Genomic DNA, 24697 nt, shown 5'->3' with positions numbered 1-24697 from the left:
AATCCTCCACAGAGCTACAATGTGAACAGTAGGCGGCGATAATGCTGCGCTGGTTGCACTTCGACACGACAGAAAAAGAAAACGAAGAAGAACCTCGTCGCTGTTTCCTGTTGCTTCCCTGGATGCCCTGAGTTACATTTTCAATCCTTGTGAAGGTTTGTAACGTCAGTAGTTCTCCCAAAACTGTATATACGTGTCTGCCTATGTAGAATTTCTTTGCAGAATCTCTTATACGTGTGTAGCGCCGGTTAGTGAAAATAAAAGCTCAACATTTATGATTAAATACGCCAGACAAAGAGCGCCGTTGAGCTAACCCAGAGAATTACCGTTAGCATTAGCATAGCTAGCGTTAGCAAGCCCGTAAAAGTCCGTTAGTCTTATCGGAAATGTAAAAATTAAACTGGTAATAGTTTTCCACACACAATAGGAGATCAGGTTTCTGTCTAGAAACACGTATGAACAGTACAGGAGCCCTGTGAGCCATTCAAAATAAGCGCTTTATATGTCAGGCTAATGTTGCTCCTAGCTGTCATCAAATGAATGAGTTTTCCATTTGCAAACCAACCAGCAATTTCTCATTGATGCCTTAATATCCATGCAAAGATTTAATGTCATGTCTGATGTCCCGCAGGGGAAGGAAAGATGTCAGGTGCTGGGGGAGGAAAGCGCCCCTCAGGAGGGGACAGCCCCCCTGGGCCACCTGAGAAGAAGAGCAAAAAAGAGGAGAAGACCACCACCACACTTATTGAACCCATACGTATAGCTGGAGTCTCCTCTACGGTCAGTCAATTGTTGTTGACTTTTGCCTTTTGCAATGTATTCGTTACTGAGTGTTGCTGCCGAAAGAATCAGAATCTTTAATATTATTTGTGTTTGTTCTGTGCAGGAGGAAATGGACATGAAGGTGCTCCAGTTCAAGAATAAGAAGCTGTGTGAGCGCCTGGAGCAGAGGCAGGCGATGGAGGATGAGTTACGAGAGAAGATTGAAAAGCTGGAGAAGAGACAAGCCACGGATGACACCACCCTGCTGATTGTCAATCGCTACTGGTCGCAGGTACTGCTGCATATTTTTAGCACATTGTTGTCCCATTTTCAGCTATAAGATATTTGAACCCACTGACCTCAGTCACTGTCTTGCTCTTGTCATAAATTTAGTACTGTACTAGAAAGGCTTCACTTCTGTGGAAACAGAACAGCCATGGCTAGAATTACAGGGAACTTCAATGCAGTTTGACAGAGTTATAGTTCCATGAATCAGGCGAAAAGAAATATATATATATACACCATATATATATATACACCCACACACACGCATTTAAGCAAATGCAAAAAAAACTGGAATGAACATGTGCAACAATTTTACAAGTGCTCAAATGTGTCACCAATACTGGAAGAAATAGTCCCTCTACATACTAAAGATAATTTCTACTTATATTTTTGATTTGTTTCTAAGCTGGTCTCCTATCTGAGCTGTATAAACACAACCTGCAGTTCAGCCCACATCACCTGAATTTGTTTTGCTGGTGACAGCTGAATTATGTTTCTTCTTGTTAGAGCAAACACTATAGTTTTAGCAATTTTTTTAAATGACATATGGAGTAAAGTGATTTTGATGAATTACCACAATTTAAAGTTTAGATTTGGCTTCTTGACTGAGCAACACCTCACAAATGAGTAGTTTCAAGACAATTTGAAAGTGTTTTTGCAATTTCATGTTTGCTTTGATAGATTATGTAATTTTGCCAGTGTTTTTAAAAGATGGCAGGCTGGCGTGATTTGAGTTTAAGAAAGAAGAAATGGTGTATGCAATTAAGACCACAAATGAACACAATAATCAGATTAATCTGTTACATTATTGCTGTAACATATGTCAGTATTATCTATCTGCCTTAATCTGATTGCAATTAGTGATAGGTGTTTTTGTTTTCTATGTGTGCAAGAAGATGTAGCTAATTAGCCCCATCAGTTTTCCCTTCTGTAGAAGTACAACAATAATGGTTGTGAAATGATCTGACAAATTGCGGTAGGATTAATGCTATGCTTTGATTAACACTTCTTCCAATCCTGCCGTCTCTGATTTGCAGCTGGAAGAGAATGTGCACGTTCTACGCAAACGTATTGAACCAGAAGCTCCGGCAATACCAACCCCTGCCCCACCCTCGGCACCGCTGCCCGACCCCACACCAATGGAGGAAGACGGTGTTACTCTGGCTTCACCAACATCCGCAGTGCCTCCACCCCCTCTACCAGACGCACAGAATGATGGTGAACCACCGGAACAGCAGCAGCAGGAGGAACGTCAGGAGGAGCGTCAAGACGAGCAGCAGCAACCCCCTCCTCCGGCAGGCTCTGACGACTTAATGACACCAGCAGATCAACCACCAGATTCAAAAACAGGTTAGCAGCTTTTTTTTTTTTCTGACGAAGCTAATCTTCTGAAAGCCTCTGCATTTATTGCTCTGATCTGACTGTTGACCCTACTCATTTATTCTTTGTAAAGAGGGCTTTAATTTAAGAGGCTACATGGCTTCATCTCCTCATTAAGTTACAGCCGGAGTCTTATAAACCTTTCTGCTGTGTCACTACTGTCGTTTACCCTTTTGGGTAAAGTTGTACAAGAAGAAATTTTGCATGAAGGGTTCAGAGGCATTATTGTCACATGCAGCAATAAGCAAGTTATCAGGGCAAGAAATTTTAAGCTTTCTATGTCTTTGCTTAATGCTGCGATTAACCTATTTACAGAACCCAGTCATTCAAACGCCCTCACTCATCACTCACATCTGCTAATGCTGGTGCTGTAGACCATATTAAATATAGAAAATACAGTGCAAAAAGCTATGAACAAGAAAATTGTGTATAAAGAAAATAAAGCAGGTGCAATATTTTCAGTGCAAACGATCAAGAGCTGCTCATACATACTGAGATAGACAGTATTAAATATGATGTCTATCTCAGAATGTATGAGTAGATGGACAGTATTAAATGTACAAAGAATAGTGCCAAACAGGTATGTGCACAAATAAAACAATGTAATAAATCACTTTTGCTGTATTTGTTGTGCAAAAAGACAAGTTGTGTAAAAGTACACAGCGGTGAAAGCAGGATTGCATTTCAAGCTATTCGGTTTAATGCTATACACAAGAGAGGTGCAAATATAGTAGTTTTTTGGGCTGGGGAGTGCTTTTAAATTAAAACAGCTACATGTTTTTTATGTTTATTCTAACATTTATTCTGATGACTTCTTTAGCTTAAATGCAAAAAACAAAGCCAGGTAATTGTTTCGGCATCTTTGACATGTTTGCATATTCTCCTTGGAAAGGGTTGTGGAATTTTAGTTTGCGTGTGAGACTACAGTGCTAAACCTCAGTCTGTATTCGGGGATTCTTTGTGTCTTGGTTTTGTGTTTTAATGATAATTTTGTTAAATGTACTGTATTATGTCTTCAATTAGTGGCAGTATCAACTTAAATAGTCTTTGAATTTGTCTTATATATTGTATTTTGTGCTGAGCGGACACACATTTGTGTTTTCTTTCTGACTAGAAGTCAGAGTTAATGCATCATATCATCACATATTTGCTTTACACTAATTCTGTTTACGTATTTATATCTTTTGAGGATTTTTATTTTGTTTGTATATAGTTTGCCTTTTTCTATCTTTAATCTATAGCTGGGAGTCACCAATCGAAATTTTGCTGCGTGGAAAAACAATGACAATAAAGTTTCTAGATTTATTGATTCCTGATTCCTTGACCAGTGCTGTATATAACCATCTCCAAATATGCACAGATGCATCGCCGCCTCCTCCGCCCCTCAGTGAAAATGCCAAGGGTTTCTTGTCGGCTCTGGAGCAGAGCAGTGAGGAGGAACTCACCCTGCACCTCCAGGACCGCATGCAGTTCAGCAAAGAAGCCATCGCCTGCTTGGTTTGTGTCTTCGACAGGCTGCACGGTCGCATCAACGACATGTGCAAGGTGGCCCAGGCTGCAGGTAACTATGGAGACATGCTTGTTTGTGACACTTTCATGGAGGTGAAGCTACTGGCACATAGAAACACAGGAAAGAAGGAGAAATGTCTGTGACTCAGTTTATATTCTACCTTAACTCTCTGAACTGCAAGCAGTTTTGGGGCATTGTTTGCTCCTGTCACATTTTTACTCACTCTGGATTCATTTTTCTCTGTAATATATAGTCCTGCACCTCTATGGAAACAGGACCATATGGCTAGAAGGAGAGACCTTAAAATAACATTGTGTACCTTGTAGCAAATGTACAATGCCATAAATCCTACAAACAGAAAAAAATAAAGTGGAATTTCTTTGATTTATGTGCCCATAACTGTTATAAACACTGGAGGAAAAAAAGCTTATTGTACATACTGTAGATAATTTGCTACATATGCTTTTATTACTTCTATCCATGTCTTCTATCTTCTCTATGTAAACACAGCGTGCACTGTAACTGTTGGTCGCTGCTGAATCAGTAATGGCTTCTCAGTTGCACCGTTGAAGGAATAATTTTCTGGGGGGCAACATTTTAAATAAGACAGAGCGAAGTGTCTTGATTTTAAGCTTAGATGTTAAGTTTTTGTTGAAATTGAAAGTCACTCAATTATTTCAAGGACTGTTGGAAAGTTGAAAACCAACAAATGTTTCTCTCTTTACACTTGCTGTGATAAATAGCGTATTTTTTCAATAGTTAAAGAAAACCTGCCTTTTAATCTGCCAGCTGGTTTTAGGGTTCGAAGAGTTAAAGCTAATTATTGACAACTAATTGAATTTCATATTTCATTACTGAGTTGTTGGAGTACATACTGTAAATACAAGCAGGGTTTTTGATTCTTGTTAGCACCACTAATTTTTGCACCACTTTCTTGGTAGTCTGTGAGGACAATAGCCAGTCTGAAATCATCAGTGTGAACCACACTCTGCTGGAGGAGAACAGTCGACTGCGAGACCTCGCCACTCTGCTGCAGGGCCGACATCACAAGATGTCCATGGAGGTACGCTGTGTTTGGCCCTGTCTGCTGGTGTTAGTGTTTATGCTTAAACACTTAAACACAGCAGTCCCTCGTCTATCGCAGGGGTTACGTCCCAGAGCCGCCCACGATACGCGAAAATCTGCAAAGTAGCGACCATATTTATTTTATTATTTATACATATTTTAAGGCTTTATACACCCTCCCCCCATACCACACAACACTACAGAGCAACACTGTGGCCAGATGCTGAATGCTACTACATTCGGGAGACAGAGGTGACTGATGCTACGGTCGTTTAGCCAATCAGAGCCCAGCGCTGTACGCTACACATTTTATTTAGATTAAATATTCTTTTGTCATGTTTTAATTGTTATTTTTTACATATTTTTTGTATCGTTTTCAATTTTTTAGGCTATAAAATGCTTATTTTATTGCAAAAATAATTGAAATAATGTAGCGATCACAGAGCCGGTCGCTATGACTGAACTGTTGTGCTGCAATGCACCATGGGAGTTTGGGATGTTGGGGGTTTAAATGTCATTATTGTGGTTTATGTTAGTGTTAGAGTGTTATGAATGTTAGGAATGTGTGTTTTATTGTATTTTTATGGTTTAGTCAGCCTAGTTAGTTTAGTTAAGTGTTATGTTGTCAGCACCGTGAGTGTGAAGTGTAGTGTGTTTGATTACTTCCTGCCACATTTTCAATGGTACCGTTCTCTGTGTGTGTCAAAGTACAAGCATCTGCCAGCTGCAGAGTGCATTAATGGCAAATATCCTTTCTCTAGCGTCATTTTTCAACGCAGCTCACCACAATAATAAGGACATAAAAATACCTATATACTGCAAAATTCGCGATACCAAATGCAGTTTAAAAATCCACGGTACAGTGAGACTGCGAAAAGTGAACCGCAGTATGGACCACTGTATAGGTACAAGAGTGTGTGAATGAGGAAAGCTGTGTGTACAGAGATGCTTGTAGTGATGAAGCAGCTGTTATTGTGTCTCATTGTCTTGCAGTACAATGAGTTGGTGGACAAGGTGACCAGTGCAGAGACCAAAGTGTCTGAGATGGAGACGACGGTGGAGGACCTGCAGTGGGACATTGAGAAACTCCGCAATAGGGAACAAAAGCTCAACAAACACCTAGCAGAGGCCATGGAGCAGGTGTGTTTGTATAACTGCTCCTTGCAACTTTCTACAATGTGGGTGCTTTGCTGTTTACTTTTTTATCTGTCTGGAAGCGTAGGTTTATTCTTTAGTTGTTCTCTTATACATGACTTGACAGCGATAAGGCTCTAGGCATCAAAGCGTATCAAGCCAGCTGCTCTTATTGATGCACATCCCATCTTTGACGTTTGCATAACTTGTACCAGCTTCCTGAACATCAAGATAAGGATACTATAAGCCGTGTGTACAGTGGCAGGAAAACGTATGTGAACGTTTTTACATTATGTGGTTTTCTGCCTTAATAGATCAAAGAAGTGATGTGATCTTTGTCTAATTCACAAGTGTAGACAAACACTATGTGCTTAAGCTAATATCAAACAAACAATTACAGTGTTTTGTGGTTTTGTCGAACACATCAATTGAACATTTACAGTACTGGTGGAAAAAATATGCGAAACTTTGGAATTAAAGACTGATGAAACTCTCTGGAGTTTTGAACAACTGCTTTAGCTCTGTAGTATTCTGAGTATGTTGAGTTTTACGGCTTTCTTTGGGTCATTTCACAGCATCTTTATTTTGTTAAGATCTGGGCTCTTAGTGCACCCTACAAAAGGCATATTCTGCAGTAGATTTACTTAGATTTTTAAAGTAATTGTCCTCCTGTCCACCCAACAGCCACTGAGCTTTTGTCTGTGGGTTAATTAAGGTCTAAAATCTTTGTGAGCTTTTCCAGCTTTCTGCACATCAACAATTCTTGATTGTAAGTCCTGTGAGAGCTTGTTCTTGTGAGGCTTGGTTCACTTCAGCCAATGCTTCTTGTGAATAGCAAACTTTAAGTGTTTTTTTTAAGTCAAAATGGCTCGAACCCACACGTCTTGTTTCATTAATTGAGCTCCAGGTTGGTTAACTCCTGGTTCCAATTAGCTGTTGTTGACATCATTAGCCCCGGGGTTCACATATTCTTTCCAACTCACACTTAGGAGTGTTTGCATGTATTCAGTATGGACACGTACAACAGTGATTTGGTTTTTGTTAACCCTCTGAACCCCAAAAATTTTCTGTGTATTTTATTTTTGCTGCTTTGGTCACATTTTCACGCACTGCCGGCTCATATTTCACTGAAATATAAAGTCCTGCACATCTATGGAAGCAGCACAACCATGGCTAGAAAGAGGGAGAAATCAGTTGTAGTGCCATAAATCCTACAAATATGTACATAAATAAGTTACTAATACTGGAAATAATGGTGGCTTTATATTATATTGATCATTTGTGATTTGCATTTATAATTTGTTTCCATATTTGTCTCCTATCTGCTCTGTGAAAACACAGTCTGCAGTTCAGTCCAGTTCAGTCAAATAGAGTTTTATTGGTCACTGCAGAGTCAGTCACTGAGCAGTGGAAGGGTAGAATAGAATGTCTTAATTTGTCATTGTACATGTAATGTTGTAAACTGTAACCTAAAAAGCTTCTGAACTAACTACAAAAAGATTATTTAAAAGAGAAACAAAAGATTCTAAAAAAGGAAGGAAAAGAAAAACACAACATACCACACATACAAGACATTTGATTGCACATTTTAAGGCACAGCAGTATTAATTGTAGTTACTTTTATATATATATATATATATATATATATATATATATATATATATATATATATATATATATATATATATATATATATACATACATATATATAGTTGTCTTGAAATGTCTGCCTAAAGGCAACAGTTCAATTCAATCATTTGTTCAAAATGTTTTGTTTTTAACAGAATCTGGTTAGAGCAAACTCTTTATTTTGGGGGAATAGATAAATGACAGATTTAGAATAAAGTGATTTTGATAAAATGTCTCGATTTTAAGCATAGATTTGGTTCATTTTCCCAAAAGAAATCCATGCTACCTGTGATTAGTTCAGGCACTTTCCAAAAGTTGAAAATTCGATAATTCTTTCTGTTTTTGCAGTTTCTGGTTCTGATCAATGGTGGAATTTTGGAGATTTAATTTTTTTAAAAGCTAATATGCCTTTGAAACTTATTGGAAAATTTTGGAATGTAAACAAGTAAAATTGTTTGCTTGTTTCTAATGATTTACATGAAGATCTGACCATACATTGTGGTAGATTTATGCATAGCCACAGAAAATTCTAAAGGGTTCACTGACTTTTCTTGCCGCTGTGCTGTGCACTTTAAGATAGTTTTCTTGTCTTTTTTGTTCTTTTTTTTAACACTTCTTCTGTGTTTGCTGTCTGCAGCTAAAGTCTGGATACAGCAGCACTGGCAGCTCAGGTGGGCTACCTGGAGGCCAGATCACACTGAATATTCAGAAGGTGAGCAAAAGGCAGCGTTTCTAAGCAAAGAAAATCTCTTTGACATTAATTTTGTGTATAATACCATTATATCTTTGCATGTGAGTCAATCTGACATCAACTGTGCATATTTGTGTGTATATAAGACATTGTCTTTGTTATTAGTTTGAGAGTCTCAACGCAGAGTTGGAGCACAACCAGGAGTTGGCTAATAGCCGCATGGCAGAATTAGAGAAGCTGCAGGTGGAGCTCCAGGAGGCTGTGAGGGAGAGCGAGAAGCTGAAGGTATAGATGATATAACAGAAGCATCTTTATCTATTCAACTGTTTATCATCAGCCTGATTCCCTTTCTCTGACACAAGTCATAGTGTTCCTATAGTAATATACTTGTGTAATTATAGTTATGTAATTATTATATACATTCTAATTTTTCAGATGGACCTGCGCAATATTCCAGAGGAGGTTGTGAAGGAAACTTTAGAGTACAAATGTCTGCAGTCTCAATTCTCCCTGCTGTACAATGAGTCTCTTGGGGTCAAAACTCAGCTGGATGAGGCACGGGCTCTGCTGCTCACTGCGAAGAACGCCCATCTCCGACAGATTGAGCACATGGAGGTGACTTAGACAATTTTGTTTGTGTATTTGTTCAAAGCTGTTCCTATAAAAAAAAAAAAAACAAGCTGTATCGGAGAAATCATAAGGCTCCTAACGTACTTGAAGTCAAGTGATGTAGCAGTGTTGTACTGCAGTTTTTTTCTTTACAGTCAATTTGCCCAGCAACTTAAACTTGTATGGAGGTATTATTATGACTGCTTAGCAATGTTGTCAGCTTTGTTCTACTGTTTTCAACCATTCAGAGTGATGAGCTGTCTGTTCAGAAGAAGCTGCGGACTGACGTCATACAGCTGGAAGATACTCTGGCCCAGGTGCGCAAAGAATATGAGATGCTGCGCATCGAGTTTGAGCAGAACCTGGCAGCCAACGAGCAAGCAGGTACCTTTTCAAAACACTCAAATCAAGTCGAGTGGAAAAGGGAAAAAATACCACAGAGTCCTGCATAACTGTACATGATGCAACGCTACATTTGTGATGTTTTTTTTGTAAATTACAATAATTTGAAGGTGATTCTCTGGTAAATATTGATCAACTTACTGATCTACATTTTTATCATTTGTTAGCAGTGTGGTAATAGTAACATTAGATTTTTTGTATGATGATGTCACTTCTGTGCACCATGCAATAGAACTCATCATTTACAGCTTCATATGCATTTGCATATTGTTGAATGACTCAAAACCAAACCACAAGCTGACTTTGTTATTCTCGACCTTTCATCCTTTGCCTCTGCTCGCTCAGGACCAATCAACAGGGAGATGCGACACTTAATCAGCAGCCTTCAAAACCACAATCTGCAGCTGAAAGGTGATGTGCAGCGTTACAAGAGGAAGTTGCGGGAAACACAGATGGAGATTAATAAGGTAGATGACGTGATTCACTGACTAGAGGTGCTAATGTTTAGTTGAGAAGAGTGTTCAACGCAACTGTTGCTTGGTAATACTAGTTCTTCAAAATCTGGTTTGTGTTATCGGCAGTTGCGCTGTCAGAGCGGCGACACGGGGGTTCTGATTCTCGAGGAAACGACGAGTGACAGCATTGATGTAAAAAAGGAGGATGATGAAGACCAAGAGGAAGAAGAGGAGAGGAGGAAGGAACTGGAGAGACAACGTGCCCGGGAGAGAGAGAGGGAGAGGGAGGCCGAGCGGGAACGAGAGAGGGAGCGTGAGAGAGAGAGGCAGCGCAGCGACGAACTGAAGAGGAAGGACTCGGACACACTGAAGATGCTCAGAGTTGAACTCAAGTACATCACCCTTCAATTTAACTTCACTGTCATTTCTTACAACAAAGTGTTTGGATATAATCACATGTTGACTGTAAAATATTTTCCGTCACTTATTAAACAGAGTTGATGGTCATGTTAAGTGCAGTGATAGATTAGAAACTGCACACAGAAACCAGGATGGATTTTTAAAAAATCATACTGTTCCATTATGTGTAGTTAGTAGCTTTGCTAATCACCATAGTGTTGATTTTATTTGCATGTAATTACAGGTGTTGGCTTAATTAAAATTGTGTGACTGCTAATTTAATATTATCTGTTCATCTTTTCTAACTTACCAGAAAAGCCCAGGAGTCCCAGAAAGAGATGAAGCTCCTGTTGGATATGTATAAGTCGGCTCCAAAGGAGCAAAGAGACAAAGTGCAGCTAATGGCAGCTGAGCGCAAATCTAAAGCTGAGGTTTGAGTTTGTCATTTCACTCTTTCAGTCACAAGTTTGCACATTTTTACAGCCAATAAAACAGTCTTTGTTATAGGCCAGTAGCTAAACATTTATACAGCAAGTTTAATACCCAGCCTCTGTGTCAATCTGTCTAGGTGGATGAGTTGAGGATGCGAGTGCGAGAGCTGGAGGAGAGAGAGAGGAAGGAGAGCAAGAAGCTGGCCGATGAAGATGCTCTCAGGAAGATACGAGTGGCAGAAGAGACCATAGAGCATCTGCAGAAGAAACTTGCTGCCACTAAGCAGGTATCTGTGTGTAAAAGCATTTGCAACTACATTCACACCAGTAGTTTTTGTTTTGCATCATTGTTGTCAAAGGGGAAAAAAAAAATCTCAATCCAGATGATTACTCTAGCTTTGTCTCAGATACACGCTGACCAGGCAAAACCCCATAACCACCTGCATAATACTGTGTTGATCCCTTTTAAGCTGTTAAAACTCCTCTGACCCAGTGGGACATGGACTCAGGACCTTTGGTACCGGGAAGGTGGCAGTGAAATCTGGGGGTCTTGTGGGTTGCAGGGTGGGACCTACCTAGATCAGGCTTATCCTGGCACATCCCCAGATGCTCAATAAGATTTGGACCTGGGGAGTGTGGAACTCAGGTGAACACCTTAGCTATGTCATGTTCCCCGGGCCACTCTTGAGCAGTTTTTGCAGTATGTTGGGGTGCATCGTCCTGCTGAGGGTGACAAATGGCATCAATGACTGCTGTTGCCATGGCAGGTTGGGGGTTGCTTGAACTGCAATGCTTAACATTTGACATGTGGTACATGTCAAACATCCACATGTATGTCAGGACTCAAGGTTTCTCAGCAGAACATTGCATTGTAACAAGATGATCGATGTTATTCACTTCATCTGTCAGTGGTAATAATGTGGCTGATCAGTGTAATCGCCATTCATACCAACAGAAGTGAAAAGGTGCATCACATGACCGTTAACATGAAGCAGAGAGTTGCTTACGTTTTAGAATTGAGTTTTAGGAATCTTAAAACGCCACAGCTGTAACAGAAGTTATGCGTCTTCAAAGGAAAAGCTATAAGTGTGAGTGCAGCCCGAGCGGAGTGGGAACTGGAAGGCAGGAAGATGAGCACTTTTACCTTTACTAGTACACTTCCCACTCCAGCAGGAGAACAGACTGCTTCCTCATTATTGTTCTTTGACTCATCAACCGTGTGTAACCATCAAAAACATTTTTCCTTAACTTTTATCCAGGTCTTTCCAAATACAGCCTGTACACGTATGAATAACTTTACCCCTGTTCGAGGCAATATATTAACATGCTCAAAAAGAAGACAATATTCAACCCCTCTGACTTTCAAAACATAGTAGAATTAACTACAAGAAATGAGATTTGAACCGTCAGCCACATATAAATGTCATACTTAAGCTTTTGGGACTGTACCTGAGGTGAATATAAACAGCCAGCTGTGTTAAGAATGAAACTAGTGCAATGAGTATCACATTTGCCTAAAAAAAAGGTCTCCTAATCTTAGTTGACTAAAGAGGAATTGAAAGCCGACACTATGGTCCGGATGTGATCAGCTGAGTGTGTTAGTGCTAGCTTATCGGTAATGTTTTGAGCTGTCATAAGGTCATTGCTAGTTCTAACTAAATTCAAGTTACTGTTTTGCAACTTCTGCTTTTTTGAGTAATTTCTTTTCTTTTTCGTTTTACTTCCAATTTCTGTCTGAAATATGATTCGTTTATATTCATACTGTATCCACAGGCACTTGAAAGCCGTTACTATGGCAGCAGCTTCAATGAAAATAAGTGACACTGAAAACAAAGTTACTGTAAGCACAAAGTTACTGTAATCACATTCCAATTTTGACATTTTATTATATCATTAAGTTATATTGTAAAAACACATTGTTATTGGCTATTTAATGCCTGGCACAGAGCTTTGTAAAACAAAATGATTACAGCTCTTGTAGTGAAATTGCTGGGAAATCAGATAAGCTTTTAAAGTGCTTAAAATCTTGTCAGGTACTTTGCAGACTTGCTTAAACAGCACTTTCAGTTATGGAGGGACTGTGAAATGTTGATACTGACAGCCGAAGGAAAAATCTATAAATCCGAAAATGAGGAAAGCATCTTTTTGGGTGAGCCAACCTGATAAATTCTTAGTGTGTGAACCACTTAGATCTGAGCTCACTCACTTGGCTCTACCGTGTTGTAAATGTTGAAACATGTAGGAATGCTGAAATTTCATTTGTAAAAAAATTCAAGGCATAAGAGAGCAGATGCTCATGAGATGGAAAATATAAAACTTTTATCCGTCGTGGGTCAAATGCTGGTGAAATAATGTCATCGTAACTCTAAAACTTGAGTTGAAGGAACAGTGGATACACCCACATTAGATAATGTATTTGCTCTCTTCTGTTTGTCAGGATAATATTCATTCTGCTGTTGACCTTCAAACTATCAGTCTTAAAGCTTTATTAGTTAATATGAATCATATTATCTTCAACCATGTCAAGGAGTCACACGCTTTACTCATTTAGTTGGGGCTGCAACAGATGTTGAGGTCTGATAGTCTGTAGCTCCTCATGCTTGGGAGGTCTTGCAGAACATAATTAACAGAAGGTAAAACATAGTTTTGACTGACAATGATTGCTATGAAGTTATAGCACAACAACTACACTGCATTGGAGTCAGATGTGTTTGATTTGTTCCCCACGATCACTGGCTGCAAGAATTTTCAGACTGCCAAAACTATTGGATAAACAAGCTACTTGTGAGTTCATCTGACTGTTGTTTATAGGCCCTAGGTGGTTCATAAATGGGCAGCTTGAACCCAAATGTACAAATGCTACAGAGTCAAATTTAAGAAATGTGGGTAGCACAGAAAAAAACAGGTGTGTTTGGATCTTGAGATCATAAGTAGTAGGGGAGGGAATCTTTGGCAATTCACAAGTCAAATATGATTCTTGCTGACATGATTCAAGTCTAAATAAATTTCTGAGTGAAAACAATTGTTGATTTATTAAAAAGATGGCAGAACGCAAACTTATGGCTCTCCCCCCAGTGTGCTTTGTCCAACCGCTGTTCTTTGCTGACTGGGTTGCAAATGAAACATAACTCACAGTTTAGCCAACTGCTCTCGATTTGTGTCATTGTGTAACAGAAAAGGCAGAGACAGACGTAAGAAAGATGTATGCAGATTTTTTTTTTTACATAACCTATCCATTTATGTTGGCTTAATGCTCCACTGTATTGTCAGTGTTCTGTCTCCACTGGTGGAGAAAAGCCATTTAGCAGCACTGCTAATACTGGAGTAAAGCCATCATTATCCCCTTGTTTGTTAGTGCTGGAGTTCAATACTCTGCTAATATAAGTCTGTGATGAAGTTAAAAAAAATAATAAAAAATTACAAAGTACTTCATTGTTCTGAAACTCAAGGGGACCTATTAAGGTTTTTTCTTTTTTTTCTGTCAAATATACATTGTTAAAATGATGGATGTTCATATTAAATGTCACCAGACTTTCAAAGAATGAGGTAAACTTATATAAAAGCAATCTCTGTAAACCAAAAGCTCAGACTTCAGATTGCTGTGAATGCTAGGTCTCTGACATTTTTTCTACTTTTGCAAATGGCTAATGTCAACTTGTCACAGATGTATTTGTTTGGGCCACAGCGCAAAAGACAGGCAGCACAGCTCACAATCAATGGGTGCTGACGCTCAGCAGGCTTCCCAAAGTTGGCCAATCAAAAGACAGTGATCATTTAGTGCAGGTTTTAAAAAGAGACAGCAGCTAGCAACAAAGAGTGGCTGCACTGAGGGGCACCATTGAGACCCAGTATAGGATAAATATGGATTTTTTAATATTTTTAATCTATGCAAACACACTCCTGTGAAGTCTGAGAATGAAAATATAGATCTGTAAATTAGCATAACGGGGTCACCTTTAAATCTAGAATTCATCTGTACAATGATCAGAGCAGCATGTGTGTCGTGACGTTATGACAGCACACTTAAATTTAACAGTTTTGCAACAGCTGTGATTCTTCATACCAACTGATACATCATTGGTTTAATGTGATTTTGGTTCAGATCGATGACTTGCATATGTTTTTCATTGTTGCTGTACATTTGTGGTTAAAAAAGACCATATGTTGCTTATGTGGTGATTGTGTGTTTTTATTTTCCTTTAGAAATAGTAAGGAAGATGTTGAGAAAAAAGGTGCGGGTGATTTTTTTTAAACTGTAAACATGGAAATGATCTTAATATATTTAAAACATTTTTTTATGTTATTTTTAGATGTGACTAAAGACTGACCATTGAAAGAATATAAGTTTACCATGAACACGTACATATTTTAGGCCTCATTGGTTTTGTAAACTGGAGTTCAGAAGCACCAGAACCGACTGTCAATGGCTCTTCATAGTTTTTAATCACTCACACGTGTGTCTTTTGAGGAGGAGGAAGCCCTGCTGAGTGAGATGGATGTAACAGGCCAGGCCTTTGAAGACATGCAGGAGCAGAACAGCCGGCTGCTGCAGCAGTTGCGAGAGAAGGACGATGCCAATTTCAAGCTGATGAGTGAGCGAATCAAATCTAACCAGATCTACAAGCTGCTGAAGGAGGAGAAGGAGGAGCTGGCTGACCAAGTTCTTACTTTCAAAACCCAGGTGAGGTGTAAATTCTCAACCTGAAAACGCAGCACTGATGGTTTTCATTGAGTCGAGGCAATGAAGCGATAGGTCCTAACTGTTGCCGTCTCTTTCAGGTGGATGCCCAGCTGCTGGTTGTGCAAAAACTAGAAGAAAAAGAAGGAGTCCTACAGAGCACGCTGGCTGCTCTGGAAAAAGAGCTGGCTGTCAGAACACAAGCACTAGAACTCAATAAGAGGAAGGTGAGAATGGCCATCAATCATACTGTCAGCTCGTACATGTCAGGTTTGCAAATGACTGATGATTTTGTGCTATTAACAGTGAGCAGTGCATAGGCATAATTGATGTGCAGAAAGTTATATCTCTGCTGTGTTGAGGTGCTTGTGAAAAGTTCTGATATTCAGGATTTGTGGAATTCCTCCCAAAAGATGTTGCATTAATGAGCTACATTGTTAACAAATTAAACCCAGCAGCAGATGCCCAGACTTTCGTTTTTTTTTTTTTCTCGTAGTCTAGTGCTTACTTGAGTTACACGTTTCTGGTAATTGCTAACGTTGCTCATGTTCTGCAGATGTGTGGAGGAGTGCACTGAGACACACTTAATGAGGTCATCGTGTCGCTTACGTGAATGCATCGCTTGAATGCTTTCAACTTTTGACCCTTTTTTTTTCATAAATAGTAACAGCCATAGTAACAGAAACAAAATGTAACACGCCCAACACACACAAAAGGGGCCACTTAACTGTAAGTGTCTTGACACTGCGAAGAGGGTCTAAAAACTTATGGTACACTGTGGAAAATACTGTCATCATAGGTGGAAAATACACTGAATCTGCAGTAAATAGGATAAGTCGAAGCGCACAGAATAGACTCATGATGTCGTGATAGCAGTGCCCACTGTACCACCAACACCACCACATTACAGCCCAGGAATCTCATCGTTAAGGGTTTTTTTTATTGCTTCCTTTCCCGCTGCAGGCGGTGGAGGCTGCACAGCTGGCAGAGGACCTGAAGGTGCAGCTGGAGCACACGCAAGCCAAACTTAAGGAGATCCAGGTCTCTGTGGCTGAGAACCGCACAGCCCGGGAGAGGGAGAGCAGCAACCTGAAACGAGCACAGGTATGCTGTACTTTAGCATTGGGGAAATCACTCCAGATCGGCTCGAGTAACCCCTAATTAGATGATCACTGTAGGTTTCTGTTCAATAAATTTGGGCCTCGTCCTCACTAATACATTTTTGTTTTGAATTGCATCGCTTTTGCCACATTTATGCCAAGCGTCCACACTACTCCGGTGTTCTAGGACCCCTGAAATGAAGACATTCGGATGAGTTGCTGCCACCTTATTCATTAAAAACATCCACGGTTGTCTGGATGAGGAGAAACGATTACACCCACATTCACTTCAAGATTTGATCTTATCAGTCTGTACCTGTCCTTTCCTGCTTTGTCACAGCCATGTCATGTTACTTTTATCCAGAAAACAGTGAAGATATTAGCCTGTGCTACTTTCATTAACAATTCAGTAGCAGTTCCAGATTATAATCATCCAAGCCAAGAAATGTCTGCTCTCTTTGCCACTGCTGTCCCTCCTGTGTAGAATTCTGACAACTAAGCGGCCAACTCTCTGTTGCTTGGTGTTTATGAATGATCATGCCTTTACAAGTTGTACTAATATCCACAACGATATTTTCTGTAATAGTGCTAAAACAATCATCTTGGCAGAGGTCATTTTAGACTAAAATGCCACTTTACTATGAAACTGTATTAGTGTGGATGTAGCTTCAGCTGCAGCTCGAACAACTCTGTCCTCCCACCTTCTAGGAGGATCTGTCCAGGCTGAGACGGAAGCTGGAGAAACAGAAGAAGGTGGAAGTTTACTCTGATGCAGATGAGATCCTACAAGAGGAGATCAATCAGTACAAGGTGAGAATTAGACGTTATGAGCTGAGAGGTTTACCTTTACTTTAAATGAGCTGTTATTGTCAAGGGCATTACAAAAATGCCAGCAGCTTCCAGGTCTGACGTAGGTTGTTATGAACAGAAAAAGTGAGTTCAAAGTGAGCTCAAACCTTCTCGGAAATGTTATGGTCACTTAGTGCTTCGGAGGCATGAGAAAATTTTGCTTGTTACACCCTGAAGTGTGAGGTATGCCATTATGTAATGAATAGAGGTAATAACTGTCGTTAAGTCACTTTATGAACCAGAACATGTTTTCATGTGTCTTCAGGCCAAGCTGCGTTGCCCCTGCTGCAACACACGTGACAAGGAGACGGTGCTCACCAAGTGTTTCCACGTTTTCTGCTACGAATGTCTGAAGATGCGCTACGACACCCGACAGAGAAAGTGCCCCAAGTGCAACTGTGCCTTTGGAGCCAACGACTTTCACCGCATCTACATCACCTAAGTCACTTAGCAACAGAGGAGCGAAAAGAGAAAATAGTAGGCAGAACCAAAGGAGAGAAAAGAATAGAGGAAAGACAGTGGAACTGAAGATTTATTCAAAGAGGCAGACATTTTGGGGACATCAGATGAGTGTGTTTCCCCATTTTGATCTCTTTGGAAAGACTTGTTTTACCACATCATTGCCACCTGGTGATTAATTCGGTGACCAAACAGATAGTGACACATCTGACCGAGAGCGTTGTTCTGTAGTTAATAAACACAGTTGTTTGTGCACACGGTGATGTTCTTCCACATTGGGCTGCTCTGCACTGTTTTTCTGTCTTTGCTGTTCTTGTCAATGTACAAGATCCTCTCTTTAACAATCTGGGCCCACTTTTGATGTTTTCCAATGCATCAAAAAGCTGCAGAGAGATGTGGTTTACGCAGCCTGGAGCGTTTCTCTGAATTGTTTTGTCCTGCTGGTTTTGGAAATCCCGTATAGTTGTTGAAGCTGAAATTTAAACTTCAGAATTAAAAGAAGCCATCCTTTGCAGACTCGAGGATTGCATGTTTAAAACTAAATATGTTTCTAATATATGAAGTACGACAGCCAGAATTGTCTTACGTCTTTAGTTAGACTATAGCATTAACAATGCCTGAGAGACATCAGTGAGTTTGGCATGCAGTCAGCACATACAGGAGTGTTTGGATCACCTTGGGCAAGGTCCTCTGTGTGTGTTCATCGTGTTGCCATGGTTCCTGTTGGAGAGTTTGACACAACATCTGCAGCTTATAGTGCCTCATTACTGATGAAATCACTCCAGTGGAAAGTCAGCTCATGTGTGTGTCCTTAGTGGGCTGCGCTGCTCCAGGTCCTCTTAGGCTGCTTTCCTAAAGGTTAGCCGTGACAGTCGAGTACAAAAACATCTGTGTAACAACATGCTTCTAACCTAATTGAGCCAATGAAACCGTTTTTTTCCCTCTGATCTGATGATGTGAGCTATTTACTGGGAGGTTGGTTAGCGTCTGTTTGACGTTAGCTCTGGTGGGAAAGGCAGTTCACACCATGTAACGCACGCATAAAACGCTGCAGGCTGCAGAGGAGAGGAAAAGTGAATATGTGAAAGAAGTTTAGCGGGCTTTTGGGAACCGTTGGCTAAAGCTTCCTCAAGATTTGGCATTAATGTTGCAGGGATAATTTGTTAGATCGCACCAATGGGCAGCGGTTGACCTCATATAAATGTACATAACGTGTCATAAATAAATCCTATGCCACAGAACACAGATGTTTTAGTAACTGATGGTCCTCATTAATGCATGAGACAATGCTGTGACAGGGGCCAGCCTCATATCTCTCCAAGCATGCGTCCACAGGCTTTGTTATTGCATATTTGTGCTGCAGCAGCAGGCTACACCCAGCCCCAGACATTAATAACACCACCCTGCGTCAGGGACGCTCACTATTCAAATGTCAGTTTCCAACAGCAGAACCATCTCTGTTATTTTTCAGTCTGCCGAGGGCATTCAATTGGAGAAAGATAAAGCTTATCTCACTTTAGCTTCCAGCACGCTTTTCCCCAAAGGCTTCAAAAGCAAATAGTTTTACTAGTGAATGTCATCTGTTTTTGCCTCGGTTGCTGTTCCTCTTTTTTTCTGTGTATGGGACCCAAACTCCTGCCAGAGAGTTGTGTTTTTTGGCAGGGAGCTGGGAATGACGTCGACAGGCGTGGTAATAACAATGAGAACACTATTAAGTCCAGACTGCACGGGCTCACTAGTAAAAATGTGGAGAGGGGGAGTGAAAAAAGAGCAGGGTGTGCCTATAAAATATGAAATATGTGTATGAAAATCTCATACCTGTGGTGGTTTGATTGAAACTTTCACTCGAAGTGAAACAAACGAAGCCACACGCCACGGTCGTGGAGTTTCCTGTGAGTCTGGGAGTGCGCACAGAGAATCCGAGCAGTACAGTACATAGGAAATGACTCATAGGAGTTGAACTGCTAGCGTGGGTGTGTGCGCTATTAAAACAAGGCGCAGACTCCTCCGTATGACTCACTCTGATGCTCGCTTTTCCATGCTGAAAACCAGCACGGATTGTTAATCAGATGAACTTTCGGGAATTGTGTAGCCGACAGCGAGCAGCTTTTTACGCGCAGACATCATGGCTTCGAACGCTCTTTGCGCGCTGTGCGGACTTATTATAGCGGCTGTGACCAGTCTCCACGGCGTGAGCGCACAAAAAAGTAAGTATGAGAAGTTTGTCTTTCAACAAATCTGTGTCTAACATTAATATTTAATCAAGAAACTGGTTTGATTAAGTGATTATTCTTTTGTTCTCACTGCACTGTTTGAATTCGTGAGCGGTGGTTTCCTTGTTTTCTGTGAACATGGGTCAGATTCTGGTGGTCTGCTCTTATAATGGAGTCAGATAGGGGCTCTGCTTACAGAGGCGCTTCCTTTACCAGCTGCATTTCTCACCGGTTCCGCATTCCGATCGCCTTATTTCACCCCATCTATCCGTGCCCCTTGGTGAAAAGGACAGGCCACATGGAAAGAGTGCACCGCCTGTGTCCGTCTTGTGCACAAAGACTCATTTTTAGTGTCTGAGAAAAACAACAAAAAGAGAGAAGAGAGCTTTTGATTTTGTTTCCACAGCCCTCTGAAGTTTGGACTCCATCCCAGAGGAGAACACCAGACTCAGATTGCACCAAGAACATAAAATCTTGAATAATTAAACGAGTTAGAGCCCATTTCCTCAGGAATTAATGTGCCCAAATGGATTTTTAACGAAGTAGACTCAAAACATGTTTGATCCAAAGTCGATCTGTGTGAAACTTTCTCTACATCTGGACATCAGCTGTTGATCCACCCACCCCCTTCCAGTTCATGACAAAATACAGCACCCCCACGCCCAAAAACGCCCTTTGTCAGACGAGGTGCTGACTTGCCAAGGTCTTCTGATGAGGAACACAAAATGTGCCTCTAAACTTCCCAGATTTTACAAGCTAAACCACAAGAAACACCTGCAGTAGTAAAAAGTCATTCATAAATTTGTTAAAAGGTGAACCAAAATCATTGAAAGGGAACAATTCCTTTCTAAATCTTTTAATTCAGCTCATTCTCAGGCTCATGGTTGAAGTATTGTATTAAGTTTGATCAGCAGTTTCAGGTTGTTGTCTGATGTGTGCAACAAAAGCTGCCTCTCAGGTTTTGGGTTTTCCACAGAGGTCAACCAGCAGTCAAGGTTCAGTTCCTTGCAGTTACTTTTTGAACTCTGGCGCTGGAATCCAGCTGAGTGATGTAGGGCTGAAATCATCGGGAGAAATGCTTACAAGGAGTGTGACACATTTCTACTGTGACCGTGGCTGTAAAATGAGTCAGAGCAGCTCTGCAGGCAGGCTGGCTGTGGAGGACGGAGAGTCTCTGAGGACCTGAGCATGTGGCTGTAATAGAACCGGAGAGTTCGAGGTCAGAATGCCTCAAACATGACTTTTTGAGCAGGTGGCTTTTTTGGCTCCATCTGGTTTCATAATGACCTGTACTGAGGAATTCATACGACTCATATGCTTCTGGAATTCAGCTTCAGAGTTAACTCTCGTTTTCTTCAGGCTCCGACTGATGAGTCAAATTGAGTCAATCTGAAATATTTCCCAAGTAAGGTTCGGTTTGCATTAGTGGGTTTAGAAGAAGACCGGTCTGTTTAGCACCACACTTCCATTAAGATGTGGAATTCATCAGGAGAAAAGTTCAAATTTAAAGGTCCCATATGATGAAAATTAGTTCTTACTGTGTTTTGTTTTCTTAACAATTTGGAGTTCTTAAATAAAAGCCTTAATATATAAATCCCAAAAAATTGAAAGAAACATTGAGGGGACATGTGAAACTTTGATTAAATTTCTAAAAATTGACACAATATGGGCCCTTTAAGCGACAGAGACATCCTGAATTTTAGCCCCATGTTTCTTACATTTCCCATATTTGCAAATCAATGCAAGCATTTTTTTTATTAGACCCTCAGACCCTCTGAAATACCCAAATATTTCAAACTTTAAGCTTCCACTTTGCAGCATACACTCAGTTAAATATGTCTAAAATTTAAAAAGTTTTGAAGATGAGCTGAGGTGACCTTAATGACATCACAGTGACACCTTCTGAGTTTGTTTCTGTCAAATTTTGAAAACCACAATTTTCACGCCCGATTATTTCATTTGCTGTCAAATAACTGTCTGAATGTTTCTTAAGAATTAGAGAAAGCCCTGAATGTGAATGCAGTTTCTTTTCTTAACAGATGAATCATTTTAGATTTCCCCTTCTGATTAATTTTGGGGCTCGAACCCTATGTTGAAAACCTAACTGTTAACAGTAAAAATGCTATTTCCAGTAGACATTGTTCCATCACTATCAAGAGCCAATAATATTATAATATCTGTATGCACTAAAATATCACAGGGGGGATTTTTCTTAATTATGAGTGCGGTTGTTTTTCTTTAACATACTGTTTAACTAAGGGTGTTGAATGCAGAGATTTTACAGTGAACACTTCACCTACCACCACTGCATGTCACTGCTGCACAGCTCCACATGCAATACAATGCAAAAAACGCTGCAGGAAGCTTTTCTGCACATCAGAGTTCATTTTCATGTTTGATTAACTGTCTCTCATGTCATTTCCCCGTAATTCCACCTTGCTCGGTGTAATTTCTCTTTTACTTCTGTTTAAAGCGTTGCTCACCTCGATGTCACAATATTTATTACCTGGTGTTGTTGATACCGTTTCCCACACATTCATTCAGCCACTTTGGTTTACGTCAGACTCCCCTCTGTGAGAGTTTTGTTATTAGTCAGTGGTGATTAAAGTTGCCAGTTTGACCTTGAAAATTACCACAAATAATAATTCACCAGAGGCTTTGGGTGGGTGTTTGCTATAATTGTGGACGAGAAAGAAGTTTTCTATGCAAATACATGTGTGACACTGAAAAGGAAGAATGATTATTGTCATTTTATCTGCCAAGTATCTCTCCACTGTTTCCTTGTTGCATTATCTGTTATACTGTCATGTGTGGTATTGTTTTAGTATTTGGTTGTCTTTGTGTTGAAATATTGTGTTTTCTAGTGTGTATTTCAGCTTGATGTGACATGACATTGGGGTATCAGTACATTCGTGCCTCTTAACTGCTAGCAGGATGTTAAACCTGCAGAGAACATCACCACACAATTAAACCGCTGAAACAGTCTCCGCACTCAGTTTGCTGTTGGTTTTAACTGTGTCACATCTTCAGGCTCGTCCCTCCCTTATCATCTGGGAAGTGCACAGCTTTAATTGTTCAGCTGTTCTGGCAGCCATAAAAAGAGATGAAGCTTTCCGTTGTGTCCACAGAGGGAGACATTTTCTGTCCAAGCTAAACCGCCGGCGTCTTTCTCTCAGACACGTTTGGGGTTTTATTCTCTGGAAGCCGCACATGTACGCGGCAGCAAAACAATTCAAAGGAAGCGCGGCGTGAAAACACATCCTGCCGTTCACACACGACCCGCCTGTTCACGCACACAAAGTGACTGTCTAATTCTCTGTGATGATGTTCATCTGCATCAGCAGTCTCACCCAAAGGAATTTCCCAGGTTTGTTTTGTAAGAAGAAAAAGTTCATCTAGCGTCAGTTGTTACTGTATTAGCTGATCTCACCTAACAAATCATGACAAATGTTTCGTTGCAAACTCGCTGTGATGAAGCTTCGACAGACTGTGCCGGTAAATGAAATATAAAATGTTATAATAACTAAAATAAATTGCATTTCTGTGTGCAGGTCAGTGTGGCAGCTCAGAGTTTTGGAGCACAGATTTGGATGTTTGTCTTCCCTGCGCATCGTGCAAGCAGTACCCAAAGACTCCGTCCTGCAACACATGTAAGACCCTGAATCCCATCACACTCACCTGCAGCTGTTGAAAAGTTACTGTGGTTTAATGTAAAGTACTTTCACTTTGTGTTTCCCATGTAGTACATCCTCTCAGAGTCCCAGAGCATAAGCATGTGATTCTTCAAAAATATTAATTCTTAAGTACTTAACACCTGGATGACAAGATTTTAAAAAGCTGGATGGTAGCCAGAATTACTATTATAATTTTCTCAATATGTACAATGTGAACCATAATTGAAAAGGTTTCTGGTCATGTATGTTTTATTATATTTTTATTTCCTCCTAATGTTTTTGAAAGATTTGAAACTAGTCACTGAGACGATAAACTCATTAGGAGAACATTATCTATCTATCTATCTATACATCTATACATCTATACTACCAGGACAGTTACAAATGTTGTTAAAGCACCTGGATTTTCTGTTTATCTCTGTGACTTATATGCCTCAGTAATACTTGAGTGGTACAAGCTGGGGCTGCTTTCACTCATAAATTCATTTGTGCTGTTTCTCTTTGTGTTTCTCTTGTACTTATAATGTGTTATTTAACAGGTAAATCTGTGGATGAGACGCCTGATGTGTGGAAACTGGCAGCCATCACCAGTTTCTCGGTGCTCGCTGTTGTGCTGGTTGGTGCTGCGTTGATTATCGGCGTCATGGTGCATCGACGCAAATCACACAAACGACCTCTACGTGGTAAGATTGACGAAGGAGACGCAGATTCTGTGACAGAAAATGGTGTTTTTTGTGTGTAAAAATACACAGTTGTTCCTCTATACGTTATTTTATGGCTGCTTCTGGAGTAAAATCTTTATTTGTGTTGTTTTTAATGCAAAGAGGAGTGATTTATTAGTATAAGCCACTACTCTGGGGTTAAGTAATCCTCTAAAAATTGTTTATGTCCCTGGTGTAAATCACTTCTTGGTAAATGTGAGCACACTGTGCTGTTCTTTCTTTCTTTTTTTTTTTTTTTGGTATGACGACT

At 40.2% G+C, this 24697-nt stretch overlaps 1 protein-coding gene across 2 annotated transcripts; it reads left to right on the top strand.

Annotated features, from left to right (window-relative positions):
- rnf40 (ring finger protein 40) lies at positions 1 to 18093 on the top strand. Of its 2 annotated transcripts, none has more exons than XM_035940956.2 (20): positions 1 to 155; positions 632 to 780; positions 887 to 1054; positions 2085 to 2397; positions 3788 to 3988; positions 4879 to 5000; positions 5996 to 6142; positions 8403 to 8477; positions 8622 to 8741; positions 8892 to 9071; positions 9314 to 9449; positions 9813 to 9934; positions 10049 to 10314; positions 10635 to 10752; positions 10890 to 11039; positions 15224 to 15433; positions 15532 to 15657; positions 16394 to 16534; positions 17239 to 17340; positions 17645 to 18093. In XM_035940956.2, exons 2-20 carry the CDS (start codon positions 643 to 645, stop codon positions 17819 to 17821), a joined length of 3012 nt encoding a protein of 1003 aa, XP_035796849.2. In that variant the 5' UTR covers positions 1 to 155; positions 632 to 642; the 3' UTR covers positions 17822 to 18093. The 2 variants fall into 2 exon arrangements, with proteins under 2 accessions (XP_035796849.2, XP_035796848.2); XM_035940955.2 differs by having other exon boundaries at positions 2 to 155; positions 15221 to 15433.
- Positions 18094 to 24697: the final 6604 nt, after the last annotated feature.

This window comes from Amphiprion ocellaris, chromosome 18 (genome assembly GCF_022539595.1).
Source record: "Amphiprion ocellaris isolate individual 3 ecotype Okinawa chromosome 18, ASM2253959v1, whole genome shotgun sequence".
Taxonomy (NCBI): domain Eukaryota; kingdom Metazoa; phylum Chordata; class Actinopteri; family Pomacentridae; genus Amphiprion; species Amphiprion ocellaris.
The sequence above is the reverse complement of the archived record's forward strand: the minus strand, read 5'-3'. Positions and strand labels throughout refer to the sequence as shown.

Coding starts and splice junctions, on each gene's coding strand:
- rnf40 (XM_035940955.2), top strand. CDS start 643: ATGTCAGGTGCTGGGGGAGGAAAGCGCCCCTCAGGAGGGGACAGCCCC. Junction 9,072..9,313: donor GACAGATTGAGCACATGGAG/GTGACTTAGACA, acceptor TCAACCATTCAG/AGTGATGAGCTGTCTGTTCA. Junction 16,535..17,238: donor GCAACCTGAAACGAGCACAG/GTATGCTGTACT, acceptor CCCACCTTCTAG/GAGGATCTGTCCAGGCTGAG.